The sequence below is a fragment of the Misgurnus anguillicaudatus genome, chromosome 19 (genome assembly GCF_027580225.2).
Source record: "Misgurnus anguillicaudatus chromosome 19, ASM2758022v2, whole genome shotgun sequence".
Lineage (NCBI taxonomy): Eukaryota > Metazoa > Chordata > Actinopteri > Cypriniformes > Cobitidae > Misgurnus > Misgurnus anguillicaudatus.
This window is the reverse complement of record NC_073355.2, coordinates 31,585,870-31,594,595: the sequence shown is the minus strand read 5'-3', so window position 1 is coordinate 31,594,595 and position 8,726 is coordinate 31,585,870. Positions and strand designations below refer to the sequence as shown.

General features: G+C 35.0%; 2 protein-coding genes across 2 annotated transcripts; both read left to right on the top strand.

Annotated features, from left to right (window-relative positions):
- Window positions 1-1,057: 1,057 nt before the first annotated feature.
- Window positions 1,058-4,443, top strand: selenow2a (selenoprotein W, 2a). Its single transcript, XM_073857473.1, has 4 exons — window positions 1,058-1,215; window positions 2,814-2,911; window positions 2,995-3,075; window positions 3,172-4,443. Exons 1-4 carry the CDS (start codon window positions 1,187-1,189, stop codon window positions 3,249-3,251), a joined length of 288 nt encoding a protein of 95 aa, XP_073713574.1. The 5' UTR covers window positions 1,058-1,186; the 3' UTR covers window positions 3,252-4,443.
- A 1,752-nt stretch (window positions 4,444-6,195) lies between these two features.
- selenow2b (selenoprotein W, 2b) lies at window positions 6,196-8,130 on the top strand. Its single transcript, XM_055194454.2, has 4 exons — window positions 6,196-6,355; window positions 6,827-6,924; window positions 7,198-7,274; window positions 7,630-8,130. The coding sequence occupies exons 1-4, from the start codon at window positions 6,327-6,329 to the stop codon at window positions 7,708-7,710; spliced, it is 285 nt and encodes a 94-aa protein (XP_055050429.1). The 5' UTR covers window positions 6,196-6,326; the 3' UTR covers window positions 7,711-8,130.
- Window positions 8,131-8,726: the final 596 nt, after the last annotated feature.

Here is an 8,726-nt window from a genome sequence, read left to right as displayed (position 1 = left end):
ACATAACATGCAATAGATAAAATACACCACATAAAGAAGTATACATGTCTAACTATACAGAGTAGTATTTTTTACATTTCTGATTGGGCGGGCCAGCTGTCAATCTGGGCGGGCCCAGGCCCGCCCAGGCCCGCCCATAGCTCCGCGCCTGCCGACAGGGTAAATTTTAAATAATTACAGTATTTTTTTGTGAGCAGAGGCATACTAATACACATATACTAATAAAAATGTACTTTAAATGCACTGTTAATTGCTTTGCAAAAATGCAATTGATTAACAAATTGGATATTAACTTTGCCTTCTTTGCTTTTTTGAATAAGAAAATAAATAGAAAAATTAAGACTGTGAATTAAAATAAGAAATGACCGTGATTTGGCTTTGTTGTTTGTAAGAATTTAAATGTTGTTCCCCCACATTTATATATTTGATATATTTTCATAGAACCTTGTATATTTCTTTATTATTATACTCGGATGATTAATAAAGCAATGTAACTGTTCATTTGTCTTGCACCTACTAAGTTGAGATTGAGTTGTGACATTTCCCTTTATATGCACAAAAGCTGGACATGGGCTGATCAGTCCAGGTTATGAAGTTTGACCAGACTTCCCTGTTCCAATCTCGCCTTCCTCGTTTGCACTATACAACTGTCTAAGCATGGTTATTTATGTATCCGTATCCAGACTGCTAAGGGACCGATCATGTGATTGTTCTCCAGACATGTTTGCTCAATAGCTGCTCACATGATTCTTCTAGACATTATCTTATGTTCATCAGGGTACCTGTACCCTATAATGTGAAGCCTGTCTAATAAACTTTGGTCTATGTTTGAACGGCATTTGGTGTCAGTGTCTTTCATAGCCCCTGATATATATCAGAACTTTATGTTGCTCAGCTCAGACCTCCAGACTATGAAACATATTCCTCTAACATTGTTTAAACAGCGTTATGTATTTACAATAAAACTTGAAAAAAGAATGTACTTCACAAGCTGTCATGAGAAGTTGTAGTCTGGTTATATGCTGCCATCATGTGGCTTTCTCTTACCTTTGGTTTCTGTAATACCTCCTTCAATTGATAGGGGGCGCTTGATGTTTATATTTACCGCAGCTCCGCATAAAGCAAACGAGGAAGTGAATTAAAGCACAGAGCATAGTGACGCAGCGAGCTACATTGACAGGCAGACATGGGTGTGCAAATAAAAGTTGAATACTGGTAAGTAGTTTCAAGCTGGAGGTCTTTATAAATTGTTCACAATGTTGTGTAATTGTTATGCTATTTTTATGTTGTAAAGATTAATCTGTAACTGTGATTGATCCAGTATACCAGTTCGAGCATGATTGCTAACGATGCTAACTACCTACCTATGTTATTATCACGACATGTTTAGCTCCTTTGTCTAGTTATAGATAGATGAGTGGATAGCTGTAGCGAACGACTGTATCATATATATATATCATATAACACGGACTTGATTTGATGAAGTAATTTAAGGATCTAGTTTAAGTCTTAATGTTTTCCTCATTTAATTTTTATAACGTTAATTGTGGGATTTATCTTTAACAAGTGTATTGTGATTGTTAAGGATTCCTTAATGTCGAACTTGAGTAAAACCTGGTGTCAGAATCTTTGGTTACACTGGTTATACACACTGCAGTGCATTAGCTGATGATTGTTATCTCTCGAGATAATAATCACACTTTGCAAACGTTTTGCATACTTCACGTGTATTACATTTTTACTTTCTTAAAGGAATAGTTTACTCTCATATTCAGATGTATATGATTTACTTTCTTCAGCTAAACACAAACAAATTTATATAAAAATTCTCTACATTTTATATTTTTATAAGGTATCTTAAAAGCTCAAAAAACACAGATATGTGGAGACTATGATGTCATTATTGTTAAAGGAATAGTCCATTTTCTTAAAAGAAAAATCCAGATAATTTACTCACCACCATGTCGTCCAGGATGTTGATGTCTTTCTTTGTTCAGTCGAGAAGAAATTATTTTTTTTTACTTTAATAGACACCAACAATTAACACTTAACACGTAACAGTTTTTTTCAACGGAGTTTTAAGGGACTATAAACAATCCCAAACGAGGCATAAGTGTCTTATCTAGCAAAACGATTGTCATTTTTGACAGGAAAAATAAAGATATGCTCTTTAAGCACAACTTTTCGTCTGGATCCGGTCCAGCGCGACCTAACGTAAATGCGTAGTGACGTAGGGAGGTCACGTGTTACATATATAAAACGCACATTTGCGGACCATTGTAAACAATAAACTGACACAAAGACATTAATTAGTATCAGTTGATATACAACAACGTAAGAACGGTCCTCTTTCTCAACACTAGTAAACACTGGGGCGGAGTTTCGCGTTCGTCCTCTGTGACCTCTTGACATCATGACGTATTGCGTGGGGTCACGCTGGCGCATCACGACCAGATCTAGACGAGAAGTTGTGCTTTAGGGGTGTATATTTGTTGTTTTTCTTGTCAAAAATGACGGTCGTTTTGATGGATGGGACCCTTGTGCCTCGTTTGGGATTGTTTGTAGTCCTTTGGGACTCTAAAAAAACTGAAAAAAACTGTTACGTGTTGAGTTAAGTGTTGATTGTTGGTGTCTATTAAAGTCCATTAAAATGAGAAAAATCCTGCAATGTTTTCCTCAAAAAACATAATTTCTTCTCGACTGAACGGGGAGGGACATCGGCATTTTGGATGACATGGTGGTGAGTGGATTGTCTGGATTTTTCTTTTAAGAAAATTGAATATTCCTTTAACTTATGCCTTTTCTTGCTGCAGTGGTGGATGAGGGTACGAGCCCCGCTATCAGGAGCTCAAGCGGGTTGTCACTGCTGAGTTCACTGATGCGGACGTGACGGGCTTCGTAGGCCGACAGGGTAAATTTAAAATGCAAAATATACATATAAAATGCAAATAGAACAAAGACTGCTGATAGCAAACGTATGTCTCTCTCTTTCAGGGAGCTTTGAGATTGAGATCAATGGACAACTGATCTTTTCAAAGTTAGAAACCAGTGGATTCCCCTATGAGGATGATATAAGTAAACTTCTTAGTGGTTACCTCCCTGTTACGTACTATCACAGTGTATTGATTGTTCATGCATTCATCTCTGTCTTTTTTTTCATTTACAAGATAATGGCTGCTATCCAAAGAGCCTGTGATGGCCAGCCATTGGAGAAGATCACCAAGAGTCAGCCTCCTTGTGTCATTCTGTAATGTGTATGCTTTTAACCCTTTCTGTTTGGCTCCCGTAACTATATTAGCACCTTAGGACAAGTTAGGGAAGGTCTAAAATGTAAGACTTTGTAAGGTCCAGTACGGGATCCCTAAACAATCCCTCCTCTTCACTCCTCCTGCCTGGTTGTTGGACGTAAATGATTATTGTAACTATAAAGTCAGTAGTTATAGTATGAGGCCTGCAGTCCATGCAGTCTTTAAGCAGTAGGAGATAGATGAGGGACTGTGAGGATGGAGCCAATGAAAGGGTTATTTGATTTTTTTATAAAGCCACACTGCCTACTGCCGTTACTGTTTCTCTGCTTATTGTTTATTCCTTTGTATTCACTGTAAAAAAAATACTTTGCTGCCTTAAAAATTTTAGTTAAATCAACTCAGATTTACAGAGATGAGTTGTCACAACTTATAAAATATAGTTGAGAAAAGTCAACTTAATTTTATAAGTTATAACAACTCACCTGTAGTTACAACAACTCATCTCTAGTCAAGATAAATAATAGTAAGTTGAAATGACGAGTTGATTCAGCAAAAAATTTTAAGACAGCAAAAGTATTTTTTACAGTGTTGGAAATAAAGAGTACAATGCAAAATATTTATGTAAATCCAGTATACTAAAAACAATGATTGCAAGAAGGGAATGAATATAGTTATTAACATAAATTATTATAGTTTTGGTGTGTGTGTGTGTGTGTGTGTCTTGAGGACACACATTTTTACACACAAGTATCTCTTACTGTAGGTTTCCCATCCCTGTTATGCTAATATAAATATCTTAGGTAATCGTAATTTATAGCCATTTTATTGGTTGGGTAAACTAAACCAAATAACTTGTTTATGTTTTATCATATACAGCAGCCACTGCCGTAGGGTTAGTCTGTTGTTTTGTATGAAATCTTTTTAAAGACTTTTATTATGACACATCAGACATATACAAATAATTTGATGGTAGTGGTATGATAAAAAGGCATTATCATAGATTGTAGGTAATAATGATTTTAAAGGGTTTATTTAAAAAATATTTTATGTTAGTGTAGTAAAAATGCAGTGAAATGTGAATTTCTGTTGCTAATGATTGAGCATAGTGCTAGTTAGTGTCCTATTGGATGAACATAATTGTTTAAATGATTTACTTTTGCAACTTGTTGAGTTTAAATAAAATACATGGACTTTATTCTGTTTTGTTCCTGACTCCAGAATTTTTTTTAAATATAGGTTTGATGATTGTACAAATAGATAAACGTGGAAAAAGAAACAAATTCATTACAACATTGTTTGGATATAGTTATGTTTTCTAGTGTATCATATTGTTACACTACACATATATATATATATATATATTAATAATTACTATACAGTGGCAACTGTTTTTTTTTTACAGTGATTTGCCATAAAATGTATGTGATCCTGATCTAGGTCACAACAATAGACAAACACAATGTGTATAAGCTGACAACACACAGATAATTCAAGTTTCTTGTGTCTTTTTTTGAAACACCTAATAAACATGCATATAGTGCTGGAGCAAAATGTAAGTGAACCCTTGGATTGAAGTATATGTCTTTGTGGAAAAAAAGGGTGCGTTTTCCGATTTTGGGGGTTTTTAAACTGGGATTAGGCTTTTTTACCCATCCAATAAAAAAGTACAGAAGCCTCGAAAAGCCATACATCATTATTTTTAACACCTATTTCAGTTTGAAAACGCCCCAAAATTGGGAAACGCCTCAAAAATGCATTTGGGAATCCCCCACTCAATTTGAGCCAGTCAGACAAGGAGGTGGAAACACCTATTTCAGTTTAAAAAAATTGGGAAACGCCTTTTTTGCTCTGCAGAGACTTCCCTCTCCTTGGATTTAATAGCTTGTTAAAATGGGCCAAGTATCAAAACATACTTGTAGCCAATCAGCAGTAAGGGGCGTGTCTACTAACCGACATTGTTGCCTTGGTTGGGTATGTGTGGGGTGGGTCTATCAAAAGAAGATTTTATTGGGGTAGGGGAGTGTTTGTTTAGGTGATTTCAAATATCAACATTGGCTTTAGAGATCATGCACCCCCCCTTTAAGCAAGCTCTTTCAGTAGTTCTGAATCAGACCTGCAAATCGTTCAGAAGGAATTTTTGCCCAGTCCCCTTTATAAAACTGCTCCAACAGGTCTGGTGTGAACCGCTCTTTTGAGGTCATTTCTATGAGGTTAAGATCTGGGCTTTGGCTAGGCCACTCCAAACGGCGCATTTTGTTTTTCTTAAGCCAGTCTGTGGTGGATTTCCTTCAATGCTTAAGGTCATTGTCCTGCATCAACCAACTTCTACTGAGCTTCAACTGGCGGACAGCCACCCTGACATTATCCTGTAGGATATTTTGTGAAATTCAAGTGGTCCAGGTCCCAAGGCAGCAAAGCGTCGACTCCAGTTTGCCAGCTTCTGACACAAATGAGCTTTGATTAAAGTTATTAATCTATGGGTTCACTTATATTTTTCTCCAGCACTGTGAATGTTTAATGGGTGTTTAAAAAAAAAAACAAAAAAACACAAGAATCTATAATTATTTGTGTGTTGTCAGCTTATACACATTGTGTTTGTCTATTGTTGTGTAGATGAGGATCAGATCACATTTTATGCCAAATCACTGTAGAAAACCAGGGTTCACATACTTTTTCTTGCCACTGTATATTATATTATTTATCACATATTAAGTATCAGGTAAATTCAAACTGTAAAAGCTTACCATAAATATTTTATTTTACATTTGACCACCATTTCCTTTATAACGTAATAAAAGCAGACGTTGTTGTGTACTTTGATGTAATTTAAGATGTCGTGTTTACATGAATTCTTTATTAGTCGCTTTGAATGATAAATGCCTCCGTTTAAATGTCATTGGATATCTACAGGAAAACAATGTAGTGTCATTGTTGGTGTGGGTGTTGTAGGTGAAGGGTGCAGCTCACCTGACACAGGTGTCCTAGGGGTGGTTAAGGTGTTTGTGAGTAGTTTTGAGTCGCAGCTTGCAACCAGGTAACCATTTAACTAACACAAATCAGGATCTGTACACACGAGTCATGGTGGTGGAGATAAAAGTAGAGTACTGGTAAGATCTTTGACTATCAAGTCTATGTGGTTTTAACAAGGATGTGTTTATGGTTAAAATAATGTGTTTTTAGACGACGTGTAGCATACATTAGTATTTACTTCAGTCAATTTTTGGTATTACATTAATATTACACAGTGTTAATCTCTAGCCTAGTAAATTGATTAACTGTATTATAGACTGATACATACTTTAATATTTACTATACAACTGTAATTATTTACGTGGGAAGTTTAAAAAAAAATATTTTTATACATTTGAAAGTTGTTTTTAATAACTTTACGGCTGCGTCACAAAATCAAGTAAGCTATAATGCCATCATATTAGGCCAACATGCTAAAAATGCATAATTTGAAACTCAGCGTAGGCTGTGGTGTAGCTATGAAGGTGGAGAAACCGGAGAAACCACTTGTCTTGTGTATCATAACTTCACAACAGAAATGAATCCAAAATTGTGTTGTAACCCACCAGCGGCGCATGAGGCTACGCACCCCGCTTCCAGGAACTGAAGCGAAAGATCAACGCCAAGTTTCCTGATGCGGTGGTGTCTGGCTCTGTGGGCAGAAGAGGTTAAGTACATCGTGTCCTTCATAACTTTCATTTGTGTTCGTAATTTAGGCCTACCTCAGCACATCTGCTGTAGTTTATTTTTCTAATGTAATGTTGATTCATACAAAAGTACTAGGGCATAAAATTCCTAAATATTGTAATGTTTTTGAACCTTACCATAGTAAATATTAAATGTAGTCCCATCATTTTTATCAATTTATAGAGAATTCCCTATTACAGTAACAAAGTTTAGTAATCATTTGTTAAAAAAAACGTATTGTTTTTTCCTAAAGGGTGTTATGAGGTGGTGATCAATGATCATCTGGTCTTCTCAAAGTTAGAAACGGGTGGTTTTCCTTTTGAAGAAGATGTAAGTATTAATATACAGGCCTAAACTAATTTTGTTTGTGTGTTGGTGATGTGTGGCTGGCCACTTTACTTTGTAAGTGATTTTCATATCTCATTTGATAATCAGTGTGTTGGGAGGGATTTGACGGGAAGGATGTGTGGATTAAAGGATGGATAGTCAAATTCAATGGTGAAGCATGGCAGAAGTTAGCTGAATATCTGAAATTAACAAATGAATTCCGAAACAAGTTAACTTGTTCCTGTATTTTCCTTTTTAATAATAAGGGTTTGTAATCACAATCAGATAGTTTCCATATTTTTGCTTGATTTTTTTTTGTTTTTCATTTTCACAACTTTCATTTTTGTGATCCCTGTAGATCATGGAGGCCATCAATGAAGCTGAAGATGGCAAGCCTCAGAAGATTACCAGAAAACGTAAAGAGTGCATCATCATGTAATGCCCAACATAAACATCTCATCTGAGATGGGGTCCAGCCTCTGAGCGATCTTCAGCTGTCTCCTTTTTCATTCTACTTCACACTGAGTTTGTTGGACGTAAATGATTGCCATAGCTAAAAATTCATGTTATGGTATGAGACTAAAGTCCAGAAAACTCTAAAGCTGAGGTAGAGCAATAAAGTAGACAGTGAAGTAAAGCAGTAAACTATTCTTGTAATGTTAATTCTCCTATTTAATAAGATCAAGCACATCTAGTCTTATTCTGATGCAGCCTGAAGTTAGATCCATTGTTTTAATAGAATATCAAAACTTATTTAAAAAGAGTTATTTTAAATAATATTATGAATAATATGTGACCCTGGATCACAAAACCATAATTATTAAAAACTTTGATCTATCATCTGTATGAATAAGCTTTCATTGAAAAATCTAGAATATGGGGGTGCAAAAAATCTAAATATTGAGAAAATTGCTTTTAAATTCGTCCAAATAAAGTCATCAGCATCACATATTATGAATGATAAATCATTTTTGATATATTTACGTTAGGAAATTTACAAAATATCTTCATGGAACATGATCTTTACTTAATATGCTAATCATTTTTGGCATAAAAATTGATATTTTGAGCCATACAATGTATTGTTGGCTATTGCTAAAAATACACTCGTGCTACTTATGACATGGTTTTGTGGCCCAGGGTCACATATTATTCAAATTATTTCTATATGGAGATAAATTCAGATGTAGAAAAACGCTTGATTAATTCACTGAAATTAGTACTAATAGTCTGTCTTGTTCAATTAATATTGAATATAATAAAATATTATATATTATTCTATTTATTTTAGATGCTCTTCCTGTGATCCATGTAGAACAAAAATAAATGTTATAGTTACTGAAAATGTCTTTTTTATTTTTATTAAAGGTTGACGGTTGTTTATTTTGTCTCCTACATTGAACAGGTCCGAAACATTTGGGCAAACATAAGTAAATATGGTCATATTAGGGTTTA